This window comes from Coregonus clupeaformis, unplaced genomic scaffold (assembly GCF_020615455.1).
Source record: "Coregonus clupeaformis isolate EN_2021a unplaced genomic scaffold, ASM2061545v1 scaf0516, whole genome shotgun sequence".
In the NCBI taxonomy this organism is placed as follows: domain Eukaryota; kingdom Metazoa; phylum Chordata; class Actinopteri; order Salmoniformes; family Salmonidae; genus Coregonus; species Coregonus clupeaformis.
Window position 1 is genome coordinate 274,125 of NW_025533971.1, and position 20,144 is coordinate 294,268.

At 43.6% G+C, this 20,144-nt stretch overlaps 1 protein-coding gene across 1 annotated transcript; it reads left to right on the forward strand.

The window, feature by feature from the left end:
- The first annotated feature begins 4,859 nt into the window (after positions 1–4,859).
- LOC121556408 (zinc finger protein 239) lies at positions 4,860–18,482 on the forward strand. The gene is made up of 2 exons (XM_041870314.2): positions 4,860–4,941; positions 16,553–18,482. The coding sequence occupies exons 1-2, from the start codon at positions 4,860–4,862 to the stop codon at positions 17,569–17,571; spliced, it is 1,101 nt and encodes a 366-aa protein (XP_041726248.1). The 3' UTR covers positions 17,572–18,482.
- The last annotated feature ends 1,662 nt before the right edge of the window (positions 18,483–20,144 follow it).

A 20,144-nucleotide genomic window follows, 5' to 3' on the forward strand; every position in this document is an offset into this window, starting at 1 on the left:
CATTCGAATGTCACTCAGCAACCGTAGGATGACATCAAGTGACCTACAATAATAATGGCAAACGGCAGCTGGGGTGAAGTGCATGGCGAGTTCGAAACATGCTCCTAGGGGCAGGGCTGAAGTCGTGCAAAGCTAGAAAAAAGCCCTTCATCAATGAGAAGCAAAGAAGAGCCAGGCTGAGGTTTGCAAAAGACCATAAGGATTGGACCGTAGAGGACTGGAGTAAGGTAATCTTCTCTGAGGAGTCCAATTTTCAGCTTTGCCCAACACCTGGTCGTCTAATGGTTAGACGGAGACCTGGAGAGGCCTACAAGCAACAGTGTCTCGCACCCACTGTGAAATTTGGTGAAGGATCGGTGATGATCTGGGGGTGCTTCAGCAAGGCTGGAATCGGGCAGATTTGTCTTTGTGAAGGACGCATGAATCAAGCCACGCACAAAGTTGTCCTGGAAGAAAACTTGCTTCCTTTTGCTCTGACATTGTTCCCCAACTCTGAGGATTGGTTTTTCCAGCAGGACAATGCGCTATGCCACAAAGCCAGGTCAATCAAGGTGTGGATGGAGGACCACCAGATTAAGACCCTGTCATGGCCAGCCCCAATCTCCAGACCTGAACCCCATTGAAAACTTCTGGAATGTGATCAAGAGGAAGATGGATGGTCACAAGCCATCAAACAAAGCCGAGCTGCTTGAATTCTTGCGCCAGGAGTGGCATAAAGTCACCCAACATCAATGTGAAAGACTGGTGGAGAGCAGGCCAAGACGCATGAAAGCTGTGATTGAAAATCAGGGTTATTCCACCAAATATTGATTTCTGAACTCTTCCTTAGTTAAAACATTAGTATTGTGTTGTTTAAAAATGAACATGAACTTATTTTCTTTGCATTATTCGAGGTCTGACAACACTGCATATTTTTTTGTTATTTTGACCAGTTGTCATTTTCTGCAAATAAATGCTCTAAATTACAATATTTTTATTTGGAATTTGGGAGAAATGTTGTCAGTAGTTTATAGAATAAAACAAACATGTTATTTTTACCCAAACACATACCTATAAATAGTGAAACCAGAGAAACTTATATTTTTGCAGTGGTCTCTTAATTTTTTCTGAAGCTCTATATACAAGAATCAATGATATCAACATTATAGTTTTAACCATGTTGAGGCGATACAGTGTTGGTTTACATTTACATTGTTTCTAAACATTGGAGTAAAAAAAGCTTATTTTGGGATCTGATGGGGTACGACAGTTGAACTAAGCTCATGAGGCATGTGTTATATTCTTCAAGAATCAATGGCTATATACGCTGCTAAAAAAAATAAAGGGAACACTTAAACAACACAATGTAACTCCAAGTCAATCACACTTCTGTGAAATCAAACTGTCCACTTAGGAAGCAACACTGATTGACAATAAATTTCACATACTGTTGTGCAAATGGAATAGACAACAGGTGGAAATTATAGGCAATTAGCAAGACACCCCCAATAAAGGAGTGGTTCTGCAGGTGGTGACCACCGACCACTTCTCAGTTCCTATGCTTCCTGGCTGATGTTTTGGTCACTTTTGAATGCTGGCGGTGCTTTCACTCTAGTGGTAGCATGAGACGGAGTCTACAACCCACACAAGTGGCTCAGGTAGTGCAGCTCATCCAGGATGGCACATCAATGCGAGCTGTGGCAAGAAGGTTTGCTGTGTCTGTCAGCGTAGTGTCCAGAGCATGGAGGCGCTACCAGGAGACAGGCCAGTACATCAGGAGACGTGGAGGAGGCCTCAGGAGGGCAACAACCCAGCAGCAGGACCACTACCTCCGCCTTTGTGCAAGGAGGAGCAGGAGGAGCACTGCCAGAGCCCTGCAAAATGACCTCCAGCAGGCCACAAATGTGCATGTGTCTGCTCAAACGGTCAGAAACTGACTCCATGAGGGTGGTATGAGGGCCCGACGTCCACAGGTGGGGTTGTGCTTACAGCCCAACACCGTGCAGGACGTTTGGCATTTGCCAGAGAAAACCAAGATTGGCAAATTCGCCACTGGCGCCCTGTGCTCTTCACAGATGAAAGCAGGTTCACACTGAGCACATGTGACAGACGTGACAGAGTATGGAGACGCCGTGGAGAACGTTCTGCTGCCTGCAACATCCTCCAGTATGACCGGTTTGGCGGTGGGTCAGTCATGGTGAGGGGTGGCATTTCTTTGGGGGGCCGCACAGCCCTCCATGTGCTCGCCAGAGGTAGCCTGACTGCCATTAGGTACCGAGATGAGATCCTCAGACCCCTTGTGAGACCATATGCTGGTGCGGTTGGCCCTGGGTTTCTCCTAATGCAAGACAATGCTAGACCTCATGTGGCTGGAGTGTGTCAGCAGTTCCTGCAAGAGGAAGGCATTGATGCTATGGACTGGCCCGCCCGTTCCCCAGACCTGAATCCAATTGAGCACATCTGGGACATCATGTCTCGCTCCATCCACCAACGCCATGTTGCACCACAGACTGTCCAGGAGTTGGCGGATGCTTTAGTCCAGGTCTGGGAGGAGATCCCTCAGGAGACCATCCGCCACCTCATCAGGAGCATGCCCAGGCGTTGTAGGGAGGTCATACAGGCACGTGGAGGCCACACACACTACTGAGCCTAATTTTGACTTGTTTTAAGGACATTACATCAAAGTTGGATCAGCCTGTAGTGTGGTTTTCCACTTTAATGTTAGTGTGACTCCAAATCCAGACCTCCATGGGTTGATAAATTTGATTTCCATTGATAATTTTTGTGTGATTTTGTTGTCAGCACATTCAACTATGTTAAGAAAAAAGTATTTAATAAGATTATTTCATTCATACAGATCTAGGATGTGTTATTTTAGTGTTCCCTTTATTTTCTTGAGCAGTGTATATATATATATATATATATATATATATATATATATATAATCTCAACAAAAAAAGAAATCCTCCGACTGTCAACTGTGTCAATCTGTGTGTGATTTGTCTTGCAGAAAATCACACACAGAACGCAGCAGTATGGCTGGTGGCATTGCCATGCTGGAGGGTCATGTCAGGATGAGCCTGCAGGAAGGGTACCACATGAGGGGAGGATGATGTCTTCCCTTTAACGCACAGCGTTGAGATTGCCTGCAATGACAACAAGCTCAGTCAGATGATGCTGTGACACACCGCCCCAGACCATGACGGACACTCCACTTCCAAATCGATCCCGCTCCATAGTACAGGCCTTGGTGTAACGCTCATTCCTTCGAAGATAAACACGAATCCGACCATCACCCCTGGTGAGACAAAACCGCGACTCGTCAGTGAAGAGCACTTGTTACCAGTCCTGTCTGGTCCAACAACGGTGGGTTTGTGCCCATAAGCGACGTTATTGCCGGTGATGTCTGGTGAGGACCTGCCTTACAACAGGCCTACAAGCCATCAGTCCAGCCTCTCTCAGCCTGTTGCGGACAGTCTGAGCACTGATGGAGGGATTGTGCGTTCCTGGTGTTACTCGGGCAGTTGTTGTTGCCATCCTGTACCTGTCCCGCAGGTGTGATGTTCGGATGTACCGATCCTGTGCAGGTGTTGTTACACATGGTCTGCCACTGCGAGGACGATCAGCTGTCCGTCCTGTCTCCCTGTAGCACTGTCTTAGGCGTCACACAGTACGGACATTGCAATTTATTGCCCTGGCCACATCTGCAGTCCTCATGCCTCCTTGCAGCATGCCTAAGGCACTTTCACGCAGATGAGCAGGGACCCTGGGCATCTTTCTTTTGGTGTTTTTCAAAGTCAGTAGAAAGGCCTCTTTAGTGTCCTAAGTTTTCATAACTGTGACCGTCTGTAAGCTTTTAGTGTCTTAACGACCGTTCCACAGGTGCATGTTCATTAATTGTTTATGGTTCATTGAACAAGCATGGGAAACAGTGTTTAAACCCTTTACAATTAAGATCTGTGAAGTTATTTGGATTTTTACGAATTATCTTTGAAAGACAGGGTCCTGAAAAAGGGACATTTTTTTGCTGAGTTTATATACAGTGGGGAGAACAAGTATTTTTTATACACTGCCGATGTTGCAGGTTTTCCTACTTACAAAGCATGTAGAGGTCTGTAATTTTTATCATAGGTACACTTCAACTGTGAGAGACGGAATCTAAAACAAAAATCCAGAAAATCACATTGTATGATTTTTAAGTAATTAATTTGCATTTTATTGCATTATTGCACCACTCCAGATGGAGATCTGCGTGTTTCTGGCGTTCCTGCCAGCGTGACGTATAATCTAGTGGACGAGACGGGACGTTTTCAACAACATCTAGTCAGCCACCTCCGTAGCTTGCTAGCCAATATAGACGAAACATTCAAGCTCTTTAGACTGTTTCGTTGTATATTTGTCCCTGTGTTTTAAACATACTAATTTCGTATAGCTAGTTGCCCCATTTAATTTAATATTTACGTTGTTAATCAGGTTAGTAGCTAGCTGGCTTGCTAATTTAGCTTAGAACCAGGCTAGTCGTTAACGCTAACTAGCAATCTAGCTAGCTAACATCACCGACCATGACCTCACTAAGCAACTACCCCCCTGCTAAAGAAGAGGAGGTCTGCTGGACGGAGAAAGAAGCTCTGGGGCTGAACATTGTCGTGAAAGAAGAACAGGAGGATGTTTCAGTAAAAGGAGCGGAAGAACCTTTCAGAGTGAAAGAGGAAGAGGGGATAGAGGCCATCACAGTGGAGGAAGAGGAGGCTATCAGTATCACATTGAAAGAAGAGGAGGAGAATGTTACAGTGAAAGAAGAGGAAGAACCTTTCAGAGTGAAAGAGGAAGAGGGGATAGAGGCCATCACAGTGGAGGAAGAGGAGGTAGAAGCTTTCAGAATGAAAAAGGAGGAAGAGGAGGCTGTTATGGTGAAAGAAGCTTTTGGAGAGGAAGAGGAGACTGAAGATCTGATTAACACCCGTGAGTACTGTTTTAAAAGCAGGGTCACAAACTGCACTTGTTGAATTAATGTATTGTTTTGATACAAGTTTTGAGAGTGTGCAATTGGCATGCTGACTGGAGAAATGTCCACCAGAGCTGTTGCCAGATAAATGAATGTTAAGTTCTCTACCCTGAGCCACCTCCAGTGTCGCTTTAGAGAATTTGACAGTACGTCCAACAGGCCTCACAAACGTAGACCACGTGGCGTCGTGTGAGTGAGCGGTTTGCTGATGTGAACAGACCCCATGGTTATGGTATGGGCATGCGTAGGCTACGGACAACGAACACAATTGTAGAAATGGGGCACTCTGTCGTTTTAGAGAATTTGACAGTACATCCAACTGGCCTCAAAACCTTAGACCACATATACAAATTGCATTTTATCTATGGCAATTTGAACGCACAAAAATACCGTGACAAGATCCTGAGGCCCATTTTTTTTAAAGTATCTGTGACCAACAGATGCATATCTGTATTCCCAGTCATGTGAAATCCATAGATTAGGGCCTAACGAATTTATTTCAATTGACTGATTTGTTATATGAACTGTAACTCAGTAAAACTGTAGAAATTGTTGCATGTTGCTTTTAGATTTTAGTTCAGTATACATGGCTCTGGGCCTAGCCATTGAATCTTGGAGAATATAACTTATATATGCCCACTGAGGTTAGTTCAACTGTCGCACTCCCCGTCAGCACCCAACATATAAGCTTGTTTTACTCCAATGTACTGCCAAGGCAGCAGCTACTCTTCCTGGGGTTTATTATGGATCCCCATTAGTTCCTGCCAAGGCAGCAGCTACTCTTCCTGGGGTTTATTATGGATCCCCATTAGTTCCTGCCAAGGCAGCAGCTACTCTTCCTGGGGTTTATTATGGATCCCCATTAGTTCCTGCCAAGGCAGCAGCTACTCTTCCTGGGGTTTATTATGGATCCCCATTAGTTCCTGCCAAGGCAGCGGCTACTCTTCCTGGAGTTTATTATGGATCCCCATTAGTTCCTGCCAAGGCAGCAGCTACTCTTCCTGGGGTTTATTATGGATCCCCATTAGTTCCTGCCAAGGCAGCAGCTACTCTTCCTGGGGTTTATTATGGATCCCCATTAGTTCCTGCCAAGGCAGCAGCTACTCTTCCTGAGGTCCAGCAACATAAAGGCAGTTATATACAATTTAAAATATTACATGACATTACACTTCATAACACTTTTCACAACTCATTTAGTGTGTTTCCTCAGGCCACTATTCTACTACCACATATCTACAATACAACATCCATGTGTACGTGTGTATATAGTACGTGTCTTATCATGTGTCTGTGCCTATGTTTGTGTTGCTTCACAGTCCCCGCTCTTCATAAGGTATATTTTTATCTGTTCTTTAAATCTGATTCTACTGCTTGCATCAGTTACTTGATGTGGAATAGAGTTCCATGTAGTCATGACTCTATGTAGTACTGTTTGCCTCCCATAGTCTGTTCTGGACTTGGGGACTGTGAAGAGACCTCTGGTGGCATGTCTTGTGGGGTATGCATGGGTGTCTGAGCTGTGTGATAGTAGTTTAAGCAGACACCTCGGTACATTCAGCTTGTCAACACTGAAGTCAATGTCTCCTCCACTTTGAGCCATGAGAGATTGACATGCATATCATTAATGTTAGCTCCCTGTGTACATTTAAGGGCCAGCCGTGCTGCCCTGTTCTGAGCCAACTGTAATTTTACGAGGTCCCTCTTTGTGTCACCTGACCACACGACTGAACAGTAGTCCAGGAGCAACAAAACTAGGGCCTGTAAGACCTGCCTTGTTGATATTGTTGTTAAGAATGCAGAGTAGCGCTTTATTATGGACAGACTTCTCCCAATCTTAGCTACTGTTGTATCAATATGTTTTGACCATGACAGTTTACAATCCAGGGTTACTGATAACCTGAACCAGGTTGCAGGCACTGGTTACAGTTTGAAGCTTTCTCTTGAGTGGGCAGCTTGTTGAAAGCCAGTCAATATTGAAATAACCCAGAAAATATACCTCTTTGTTGATATCACATACATTATCAAGCATTTCCACATGTTATCCAGATTCTGACTGTTAGCACTTGGTCTATAGCAGCTTCCCACCAGAATGGGCTTTAGGTGAGGCAGATGAACCTGTAGCCATATTACTTCAACAGTATTTACCATGACATCCTCTCTAATCTTTACAGGAATGTGGTTCTGAATATAAACAGCCACACCTCCACCACTGGCATTTCTGTCTTTTCTGTAGATCTTATAACCATTTATTGCTATCACTGTATCATCAAAGGTATTATCTAAGTGAGTTTTTAGAGATAGTCACAATATGAATGTCATCTGTTACTAGCAAGTTATTGATTTCATGAACCTTGTTACTTAAGCTACATATGTTAACGTTGTCTATTTTGTGCACTTTTCTGGGATGCTTGCTTGTTTTCATTGCTTTATAAATAACATGCTCATGTTATTTATGTTAGTGCAGAGTGAGCTGCACACAGTGGACTTCCTGCTAGGGCACACCGCCTCAGTGCTAACAGTAGAACTCTGGCACATGATTACTGCTGTGGGATCATTAGAGGCATTCCGGGCAGTAAGAGGGACATAAATTAGGTTACTTACGTTGTCTCTACCAACGCCCCTGGGATAATGTACAGTGACTTCGGAAAGTATTCAGCCCCCTTGACTTTTTTCACATTTTGTTACGTTACAGCCTTATTCTAAAATGGATTAGATAAAACATTTTCCACACAATACCCCATAATGACAAAGTGAAAACAGGTTTTTAGAAATGTTTGCAAATTGATAAAAATAAATAAAAAAACAGGAATACCTTATTTACATAAGTGTTCAGACCCTTTGCTATGAGACTCGAAATTGAGCTCAGGTGCATCCTGTTTTCCATTGATCATCCTTGAGAGCTCTAGAGTTCCTCTCTGTGGAGATGGGAGAACTTCCCAGAAGGACAACCATCTCTCTGCAGCACTCCACCAATCAGAACCTTTATGACAGAGTGGCCAGACGGAAGCCACTCCTCAGTAAAAAGGCACATGACAGCCCTGCTTGGACTCTTAGAAACTACATGATCTGGTCTGACGAAGTCAAGGGGTCTGAATACTTTCCGAAAGGCACAGTACATTTGCTGAAGCATTATGACATATCAGCCACACAATAGTATGGATTAACTGTGCTGGGCTTTGGGTCATTGATAAATTCATTGTCTCAACGCAGCTTCATAGTGCTGTGAAAGGGCTTGGGTCATTGATAAATTCATTGTCTCAACGCAGCTTCATAGTGCTGTGAAAGGGCTTGGGTCATTGATAAATTCATTGTCTCAATGCAGCTTCATAGTGCTGTGAAAGGGCTTTGGGTCATTGATAAATTCATTGTCTCAACGCAGCTTCATAGTGCTGTGAAAGGGCTTGGGTCATTGATACATTCATTGTCTCAACGCAGCTTCATAGTGCTGTGAAAGGGCTTGGGTCATTGATAAATTCATTGTCTCAACGCAGCTTCATAGTTCTGTGAAAGGGCTTGGGTCATTGATACATTCATTGTCTCAACGCAGCTTCATAGTGCTGTGAAAGGGCTTGGGTCATTGATAAATTCATTGTCTCAACGCAGCTTCATAGTGCTGTGAAAGGGCTTGGGTCATTGATAAATTAATTGTCTCAATCCAGCTTCATAGTGCTGTGAAAGGGCTTTGGGTCATTGATAAATTCATTGTCTCAACGCAGCTTCATAGTGCTGTGAAAGGGCTTGGGTCATTGATAAATTCATTGTCTCAACGCAGCTTCATAGTGCTGTGAAAGGGCTTGGGGTCATTGATCATTCATTGTCTCAACGCAGCTTCATAGTGCTGTGAAAGGGCTTGGGTCATTGATAAATTCATTGTCTCAACGCAGCTTCATAGTGCTGTGAAAGGGCTTGGGTCATTGATAAATTCATTGTCTCAACGCAGCTTCATAGTGCTGTGAAAGGGCTTGGGTCATTGATAAATTCATTGTCTCAATGCAGCTTCATAGTGCTGTGAAAGGGCTTTGGGTCATTGATAAATTCATTGTCTCAACGCAGCTTCATAGTGCTGTGAAAGGGCTTGGGTCATTGATACATTCATTGTCTCAATGCAGCTTCATAGTGCTGTGAAAGGGCTTGGGTCATTGATAAATTCATTGTCTCAACGCAGCTTCATAGTGCTGTGAAAGGGCTTGGGTCATTGATACATTCATTGTCTCAACGCAGCTTCATAGTGCTGTGAAAGGGCTTGGGTCATTGATAAATTCATTGTCTCAACGCAGCTTCATAGTGCTGTGAAAGGGCTTGGGTCATTGATAAATTCATTGTCTCAATGCAGCTTCATAGTGCTGTGAAAGGGCTTTGGGTCATTGATAAATTCATTGTCTCAACGCAGCTTCATAGTGCTGTGAAAGGGCTTGGGTCATTGATAAATTCATTGTCTCAACGCAGCTTCATAGTGCTGTGAAAGGGCTTGGGGTCATTGATCATTCATTGTCTCAACGCAGCTTCATAGTGCTGTGAAAGGGCTTGGGTCATTGATACATTCATTGTCTCAACGCAGCTTCATAGTGCTGTGAAAGGGCTTGGGTCATTGATAATAATAAAATAATAATAATATGCCATTTAGCAGACGCTTTTATCCAAAGCGACTTACAGTCATGCGTGCATACATTTTTTTTGTGTATGGGTGGTCCCGGGGATCGAACCCACTACCTTGGCGTTACAAGCGCTGTGCTCTACCAGCTGAGCTACTGAGGACCACATCGTTGATCATTCATTGTCTCAACGCAGCTTCATAGTGCTGTGAAAGGATCCAAGAACCCAAATTATTCGGGTGGATCCCCATCCTCCTTTATAAAATGTGTTTTTGTTTCCAAAAGGTATCGAAATTGTCAACAGAAGTTGCACCCCCATTGAGCTGCAATAATCACGTAGCCAGTTGCGAAGAGAAAGAATCCTGCTAAAGCGTTCAATGCCACGATTCAGAGAGGGCACAGGGCCAGATATGATGCCATGATTCAGAGAGGGCACAGGGCCATATATGATGCCATGATTCAGAGAGGGCACAGGGCCAGATATGATGCCATGATTCAGAGAGGGCACAGGGCCAGATATGATGCCATAATTCAGAGACGGCACAGGGCCAGATATGATGCCATGATTCAGAGAGGGCACAGGGCCAGATATGATGCCATGATTCAGAGAGGGCACAGGGCCAGATATGATGCCATGATTCAGAGAGGGCACAGGGCCAGATATGATGCCATGATTCAGAGAGGGCACAGGGCCAGATATGATGCCATGATTCAGAGAGGGCACAGGGCCAGATATGATGCCATAATTCAGAGACGGCACAGGGCCAGATATGATGCCATGATTCAGAGAGGGCACAGGGCCAGATATGATGCCATGATTCAGAGAGGGCACAGGGCCAGATATGATGCCATGATTCAGAGAGGACACAGGGCCAGATATGATGCCATGATTCAGAGACGGCACAGGGCCAGATATGATGCCATGATTCAGAGAGGGCACAGGGCCAGATATGATGCCATGATTCAGAGAGGGCACAGGACCAGATATGATGCCATGATTCAGAGAGGGCACAGGGCCAGATATGATGGGTCTTTTATTAGTGTCTATCAGAGAGCCAATCAGCTCTTTTTTAAAATCCAGTTTCAACTGTTCAGAGCTGCCCTTCATAATGTCATTAAAAACCCCACATGGACTACGATAGAATCCATGTCCTGACGTAGTACATTCGGGAGCAGCTTAGTAATGTCATTTACTCGAGCTCCGGGATAAGGACATTTGTTTTTTGTACCAGGAACAGTGACATTTTCATTAGGCTAAACCTGAGACATAAGATTGTTATTAAAAGCGCTATAGAAATTTAATAAAATTGGGCCAACTTTTACAAATATGAATATTGTTCTAATTCTAGACATTCAGTTTACATGGTATAATTCAAAATATTCCCCTTGTAATACTAATGCAGCGCTAAAATGGCTGCCATAATGTCACGTAGATGTATAGCTACACGGGGAAAAGGATAGAGGAGTCTGAGGATTGGCTTTATTCAATCTGGTTCACACTGGGTAAGGAACATCAGGTGGACTGGATGTCAAACAGAAGCTGTGCCTCCCTCCATTCAGTTGGTAACACCACTGTATTCTACCTTCTCAATGTAGGATAGTACATAACAACAGAATATGACATCACAATTTAAAAAGAGACTAAGATACAGTGGGGAAAAAAAGTATTTAGTCAGCCACCAATTGTGCAATTCTCCCACTTAAAAAGATGAGAGAGGCCTGTAATTTTCATCATAGGTACACGTCAACTATGACAGACAAAATGAGAAAGAAAAATCCAGAAAATCACATTGTAGGATTTTTAATGAATTTATTTGCAAATTATGGTGGAAAATAAGTATTTGGTCAATAACAAAAGTTTTGTCAATGCTTTGTTATATACCCTTTGTTGGCAATGACACAGGTCAAACGTTTTCTGTAAGTCTTCACAAGGTTTTCACACACTGTTGCTGGTATTTTGGCCCATTCCTCCATGCAGATCTCCTCTAGAGCAGTGATGTTTTGGGGCTGTCGCTGGGCAACACGGACTTTCAACTCCCTCCAAAGATTTTCTATGGGGTTGAGATCTGGAGACTGGCTAGGCCACTCCAGGACCTTGAAATGCTTCTTACGAAGCCACTCCTTCGTTGCCCGGGCGGTGTGTTTGGGATCATTGTCATGCTGAAAGACCCAGCCACGTTTCATCTTCAATGCCCTTGCTGATGGAAGGAGGTTTTCACTCAAAATCTCACGATACATGACCCCATTCATTCTTTCCTTTACACGGATCAGTCGTCCTGGTCCCTTTGCAGAAAAACAGCCCCAAAGCATGATGTTTCCACCCCCATGCTTCACAGTAGGTATGGTGTTCTTTGGATGCAACTCAGCATTCTTTGTCCTCCAAACACGACGAGTTGAGTTTTTACCAAAAAAGTTCTATTTTGGTTTCATCTGACCGTATGACATTCTCCCAATCCTCTTCTGGATCATCCAAATGCACTCTAGCAAACTTCAGACGGGCCTGGACATGTACTGGCTTAAACAGGGGGACACGTCTTGCACTGCAGGATTTGAGTCCCTGGCGGCGTAGTGTGTTACTGATGGTAGGCTTTGTTACTTTGGTCCCAGCTCTCTGCAGGTCATTCACTAGGTCCCCCTGTGTGGTTCTGGGATTTTTGCTCACCGTTCTTGTGATCATTTTGACCCCACGAGGTGAGATCTTGCGTGGAGCCCCAGATCGAGGGAGATTATCAGTGGTCTTGTATGTCTTCCATTTCCTAATAATTGCTCCCACAGTTGATTTCTTCAAACCAAGCTGCTTACCTATTGCAGATTCAGTCTTCCCAGCCTGGTGCAGGTCTACAATTTTGTTTCTGGTGTCCTTTGACAGCTCTTTGGTCTTTGCCATAGTGGAGTTTGGAGTGTGACTGTTTGAGGTTGTGGACAGGTGTCTTATATACTGATAACAAGTTCAAACAGGTGCCATTAATACAGGTAACGAGTGGAGGACAGAGGAGCCTCTTAAAGAAGAAGTTACAGGTCTGTGAGAGCCAGAAATCTTGCTTGTTTGTAGGTGACCAAATACTTATTTTCCACCATAATTTGCAAATAAATTCATAAAAAATCCTACAATGTGATTTTCTGGAAAAAAAATTCTCAATTTGTCTGTCATAGTTGACGTGTACCTATGATGAAAATTACAGGCCTCTCTCATATTTTTAAGTGGGAGAACTTGCACAATTGGTGGCTGACTAAATACTTTTTTTCCCCACTGTATATGAACTCAGCAAAAAAAAAGAAATGTCCCTTTTTCAGGACCCTGTCTTTCAAAGATGATTTGTAAAAATCCAAAATAACTTCACAGATCTTCATTGTAAAGGGTTTAAACACAGTTTCCCCGTGCTTGATCAATGAACCATAAACAATGGATGAACGTGCACCTGTGGAACGGTGGTTAAGACACTAACAGCTTACGGACGGAATGTTACCTCAGGAAGACAATACACTTATAACATGAAATTCTGAGACCACACCAAGATTATATTTACACAGTAAGTAAAATACACTGTTTTCAGAGGTTACAAACTCCCACACACTCTCTCTCCCTCCCCTCCCCTCTCCCTCCCTCCCTCCCTCCCTCCCTCCCCTCTCCGTCCCTCCCCTCTCCCTCCCTCCCTCCCTCCCTCCCCTCTCCGTCCCTCCCCCTCTCCCTCCCCTCCCTCTCCTCTCAGTCCCTCCCCTCTCCCTCCCTCCCTCCCTCCTCCCTCCCCCCTCCCTCCTCCCCTCCCCCCTCCCTCCCTCACTCCCTCCCTCCCCTCTCCGTCCCTCCCCCTCTCCACACACTCTCTGCAGTGCTGCGTTCCGTCCCAGTATCTTCTGCAGCTTATAGTGGCTCTTGATTGGTGCTAAACCTGTTTTAGCCACTCAGAAAGCAATGTTGTCTGTTTTTTTTTTTTTTTTTTTACTTTTTTTGTTCTCAAGTGATTACGTGGATACAAATCTCTACACTCAACTCCTTAGCAACCTCTGGATGTTTGCCCATCTATTGGATACAGTGGCAGCAGCGGTAACGGAGGAACAAACACTTGCATTGACATACTCAATCCAGGAGCTGTATGAACTCCAACCAGACAAAGTGGAGCTAATACATTAGAATAGTATAGGGTCACCATGGTAGACAAATAACCAGACGAAGTGGGCGTGGGCTCACTGCCCAAAAAGGTAGATGAGCTGTCAATCTATCATGATCACACAGTCGTCCGGAAACAACTGGTGCTCTCATGCATGCTTCAATGTTGCTTGCCTCAAAGTGCGCATAGAAGTCATTTTGCTCGTCTGGTAGGCTCTTGTCATTGGGCAGGGGTCGTGTGTGTGTATGTATCCCACATCTGTTGCTATGGGGTTATGATGTTAGGGACAATATAGGATGAATCACAATAATTGTTTGCTAAAATAATAATAACTTTCCAAAATGTAACCTTTGTAATGTCAGTCCTGGTTAGAGGTAACAATCCTTCACATGAACTGCCTACATTATTAACCATATTATTCACGAATAGTGGAAATTAAGATACGCAAATCACATTACAAACTATCACCCTCCTGCACTTAAGGAAATCACATTACAAACTATCACCCTCCTGCACTAAAAATCAACAAACCCCTCCTGCATTAAGGAAATCACACTACAAACTATCACCCTCCTGCACTTAAGGAAATCACATTACAAACTATCACCCTCCTGCACTTAAGGAAATCACACTACAAACTATCACCCTCCTGCACTTAAGGAAATCACACTACAAACTATCACCCTCCTGCACTTAAGGAAATCACACTACAAACTATCACCCTCCTGCACTTAAGGAAATCACACTACAAACGATCACCCTCATGCACTTAAGGAAATCACACTACAAACTATTACTCCTACACTTAAGGAAATCACACTACAAACTATCACCCTCCTGCACTTAAGGAAATCACACTACAAACTATCACCCTCCTGCACTTAAGGATATCACATTACAAACTATCACCCTCCTGCACTTAAGGATATCACACTACAAACTATCACCCTCCTGCACTTAAGGAAATCACACTACAAACTATCACCCTCCTGCACTTAAGGATATCACAAATGTCATGGATATATTGGAACTAGTGGATATATGGAGGCTTAAATACGCCTCCCGAGTGGCGCAGTAGTCTAAGGCGCTGCATCGCAGTGCTAGAGGTGTCACTACAGACCCGGGTTTGTTCCCGGGCTGGATCACAACCGGCCGTGATTGGGAGTCCCAAAGGGGCGGAGTACAATTGGCCCAGCGTCGTCCCGGTTAGGGGAGGGTTTGGCCGGGTAGGCCGTCATTGTAAATAAGAATTTGTTCTTAACTGACTTGCCTAGTTAAATCAAGGTTAAATATCCTGACCCAGTGAGATCGGCTCAATCAAGCTAGTTGTCTTCACTACTCTCTTATCTCATTCTTGCTGGCACCAAAAGTTTAAAAAGTGTTGATGGGGACAGAATGCGGTCGGACCATCATATAATTGGCATATACAGTGCTATGAAAAAGTATTTGCCCCCTTTCTAATTTTCTCAACTTTTGCATATTTGTGATACTGAATGTTATCAGATCTTCAACCAAAACCTAATATTAGATAAAGGGAACATAAGTGAACAAATAACACAACAATTACATATTTATTTCATAAACTAAGTTATGCAACACCCAATTCCCCTGTGTGAAAAAGTAATTGCCCCCTTACACTCAATAACTGGTTGTGCCACCTTTAGCTGCAATGACTCCAACCAAATGCTTCCTGCAGCAAAACATCCCCAAACCATCACACCACCACCACCACCACGCTTGACCGTTGGTATGAGGTTCATACTGTGGAATGCAGTGTTTGGTTTTCGCCAGGCATAATGGGACCCATCCCGTCCAAAAAGTTGACTCAAGTTTGCCAAAAAGCACCTGGATGATCATCAAGACTCTTGGAAGAACGTTCTATGGACAGATGATTCAAAAGTATAACTTTTTGGACGACATGGTTCCAGTAATGCCTGGCGAAAACCAAACTCTGCATTCCACAGTAAGAACATCATACCAAAGGTCAAGCGTGGTGGTGGTGTGATGGTTTGGGGATGCTTTGCTGCCTCAGGACCTGGACGACTTGCCTTAATAGAAGGAACCATGAATTCTGCTCTGTATCAGATAATTCTACAGGAGAATGTCAGACCATCCGTCTGTAAGCTGAAGCCCAGCTGGGTCATGCAGCAAGACAATGATCCAAAACACACAATCAAGTCTACATGAAAATTGCTAAAAAGCAACAAATTGGAAGTTTTTGAGTGACCTAGTCAAAGTCCAGACCTAATCCCAATTGAGATGTGGCAGGACTTGAAACGAGCAGTTCATGCTTGAAAACCCACACGTCACTGAGTTAAAGCAGTTCTGCATGGAAGAGGGCCAAAATTCCTCCACAGCGACGTGAGAGACTCTACAGGAAGCATTTGGTTGGAGTCATTGCAGCTAAAGGTGGCACAACCAGTTATTGAGTGTAAGGGGGCAATTACTTTTTCACACAGGGGAATTGGGTGTTAGCCCAATTAGCCCACCCAACTACCTCATCCCAATATTGTTATTTATTTTGCTCTTTTGCACCCCAGTATCTCTATTTGCGCATCATCTTTTGCACATCTATCATTCCAGTGTTAATACGAAATTGTAACTATTTTGCACTATGGCCTATTTATTGCCTTACCTCCATAAGTTACTACATTCGCACACACTGTATATATATTTTCTGTTGTATTTTTGACTTTGTGTTTTGTTTACCCCATATGTAACTCTGTGTTGTTGTTTTTATCGCACTGCTTTGCTTTATCTTGGCCAGGTCGCAGTTTGTAAATGAGAACTTGTTCTCAACAGGAAGACAGTTTATCGTGTGGAGGTTTCATTCAGGTCTCGGTTTAACTAAATACTCTCTTTGGCAGGAGAGAGACCAGAATCTCACTCTGACAGCAGGAAGAGGTCTTCAGGGGAACCAGACCCAGAGACGCCCAAACCAGCAAGACCACACCACTGCTCCCACTGTGAAAGGAGTTTTAGGTGGTTAGGGGACCTAAAACAGCATGAGAAGATGCACACAGGAGAAAAGCCTTTCCAATGTTCCCAGTGTGGAAAGAGTTTTACCTGGTTAAGGGCCCTGAATAGGCATGAGGAAATACATACAGCAGGGAGGAAGACCTACCACTGCTCCCAGTGTGGAAAGAGATTTACTCAGTTAGGGAGCCTGAAAATACATAAGAGAATCCATACAGGAGAGAAGCCTTACCACTGCTCCCTGTGCGGAAAGAGTTTTACCATGTTAGGCAATCTAAAAGAGCATGAGAGGACACACACAAGAGAAAAGCCTTTCCAATGTTCCCAGTGTGGAAAGAGTTTTACCCGGATAGGGAGCCTGAAAAGGCATAAAGGAATACACTCAGGAGAAAAGCCTTACCTCTGCTCCCATTGTGGAAAGCGATTTTCACAATCACAAGACCAGAAATCACATGAGAGGACGCACACAGGGGAAAAGCCTTACCACTGCTTTGAGTGCGGAAAGAGATTTACCAAGTTAGGACATCTGAAAAAACACGAGAGAATGCACACAGGGGAGAAGCCCTATTACTGTTCCCAGTGTGGAAAGTATTTTTCTAATTTAGACACCCTGGAAATACATAAGAGAATACATACAGGAGAGAAGCCTCACCACTGCTCCCTGTGCGGAAAGAGTTTGACCACGTTAGGCAACCTAAAAGAACACAAGAGGACACACACAAGAGAAAAGCCTTTCCAATGTTCCTTCTGTGGAAAGAGTTTTACCCGTTTAGGAAGCCTGAAAAGGCATAAAGGAATACACTCAGGAGAAAGGCCCTACCAATGCTCCAAGTGTGGAAAGAGATTTTCACGATTACAGGACCTTACATCACATGAGACGACACACCTGACCACTGCTCCCAATGTCTAAGTACTTTTACCTTGTTAGGGAGCCCGAAAACACATGAGAGGAGGACACACACAGGAGAAAAGACCTACCACTGTTCTCAGTGTGGAATAAGATTTACCTGGTTATGGAACCTGAAAGACCATGAAAGAATACATACAAATACACAGGAGGAGAAGCTCTCATTGTGGAAAGACATTTTCCCAGTCAGAGGACCTGAAATTGAGTAGAGAGGCTGTTGTTCTGACTTATGTTTTTGACAGAAATTGTGTTTTAATTTGTTGTTTATATGAGAGAATGTTTTTTTAGAAATGTGCCTACTTTTACATTCATAAAATGTGTATTATTATTGTTTTGATTATGAACTTTGACTGGATAAAAGAAAGTAAGTAACCTTGGACTCGGCTGTGAGCCTTTCTATAGCATAAGCGAGCTTGATGTACACGTCCCCCTGTACAGGACGCTTACCCCCACCAATCTACCTCCTTAATGCTGAGTGCTGTGGTGGGAAACAATCACTATACTTTATTACAAATCAAAATACTTCCAGAGTTTTTTTTGTAGAGTTAAGAATGACTTTCTTACAATTTCAATAAAGCCGATGCCGGTCTGCAGAGTAGCACCTCCTCACCTCCTCTCTCCCTCCATCTTATATAGTGCCCCCTCCACACACACTCTAGCTTTAAAATCCCTCCCTCCCTCTTCAGTTTCCCGCTCTTTTTATTGCTCCGCCCACTCCCTTTGTCTATGGTGGACGGCTACATTCAAAAACTTTCACTCAGTTCAGAATCAATAGTAATACACTCAATCAAATCCCTTATCTTGCAAAAAAACACTCATGTTTTAGTTTAAACTCTGTTCGACCGCTGGCGCCGCTCTTTATCACTTTGTGTGAGGAGAGAGACAAAAGGCCACCGCATGTGTGTATGTATGTATGTATGTATGCCTTTCAGTGTGTATGTATGTATGCCTTCGGAAAGTATACAGACCCCTTAACTTTTTCCACATTTTGTTACGTTACAAAAATTTAAAAATTAATTTAAGCCTTATTCTAAAATTGATTTTTTTTTTATGTCAGGCTGGTTTCAGTCCCTGATAACATAGATAGGACAGCCATGGATTTAAGTAAAAGCCCCTAGGTCAGATTCCCACTTTTACCCACACACACACACAAACATACACACCCACACACACACACAAACACACCCACACCCACACACCCACACACACACACACACACACACACCCACACACCCTGTGAACCTGTTACCACTCCCCAGAGAGGAAGAGAGACGTGTGAAGCTCTCCCAAACCCCGTCCCAGTCAGTCTCAGCGGGGCAGAACAAGTGGCTCTTGAACACATTGTTTCCCCTGTTTAGTGACCATCACCTTGTCGACAGATGCATGATGGGAGACACGTCTGTCCCGTCTGTCTGTTCCCACATGCTGTGTCTCTGTGTCTGCTCCACAGTTCCCACACAGACAGGAGGCCTCCTATTATGAAGGGGGAAATCAAAAGGGTCGCACACACGGTGAAATTACCCAATTCAGTTTAGCCACAAAGAAGGTTCACTAATATGTTCATAATGAACTCAGTTTTATCTCATAGTCCGCTAAACTATTTCCAACAGTGCCAAGCAGACGCACCTGGTCCCGTGTTTATAGTCTTTGGTGTAACTCAGCCGGGTCTCCAACTACCAACCTTCCAATCTCAGGGAGGATTCAAATAAAATGTTATGATCAACTTTTGATATATTGGGTAAGTATAAAGCCCTTAGATGTTCATTAAATGTTTTGGATTTTTTTTTAATGTAAATTATTAAATAGATGAATATAATGTGCATTTCTTGATTCTAACCTTGAAACCTCTTGAATTTTGTTGTTGTGTTTCATTGAGTTAATTTGTGTACTAGACGTCAAGCTAAAGGAAATATGAAAATGTGATGACGTTGTTCTGAGAACATTGATAAGTTGTTGACATGAAAAACATTCACTACCTCATGGATGTTCCAATCAGTATTATTCCAAACACAGGTGCTGATTGTAAAAAGGAATTGATTAATGGAACATATTTTTGTCTGAATAAGAATAAAATGTGTAATGCCATTAGTTGACGTTCATTATATATTTATATTTTATTTATTTATTTAACATTTATTTAAGTAGGCAAGTCAGTTAAGAACAAATTCTTATTTACAATGACGGGCTACCAAAAGGCCTCCTGCAGGGACAGGGGATTAAAAAATAAAAATGTAGGACAAAACACACATCACGACAAGAGAGACACCACAACAATACATAACGAGAGACCTAAGACAACAACCTAGCATGGCAACAACACATGACAACACAGCATGGTAGCAACACAACATGACAACATGGCAGCAGCACAACATGGTAGCAGCACAAAAAATGGTACAAACATTATTGGGCACAGACGACAGCACAAAGGGCAAGAAGGTAGAGACAACAATACATCACGCCAAGCAGCCACAACATCTATAACACCAAAGTCATCATTAAGCTCGGGACCCTGGGTCTGAACCCCGCCCTGTGCAACTGGGTCCCGGACTTCCTGACGGGCCGCCCCTAGGTGG

Bases quoted from the DNA above. Each gene is read 5' to 3' on its own strand.
- LOC121556408 (XM_041870314.2), top strand. From the start codon at position 4,860: ATGAAAAAGGAGGAAGAGGAGGCTGTTATGGTGAAAGAAGCTTTTGGA. The intron at 4,942-16,552 runs GTGAGTACTGTT...TCTCTTTGGCAG, and splicing joins TGAAGATCTGATTAACACCC to GAGAGAGACCAGAATCTCAC.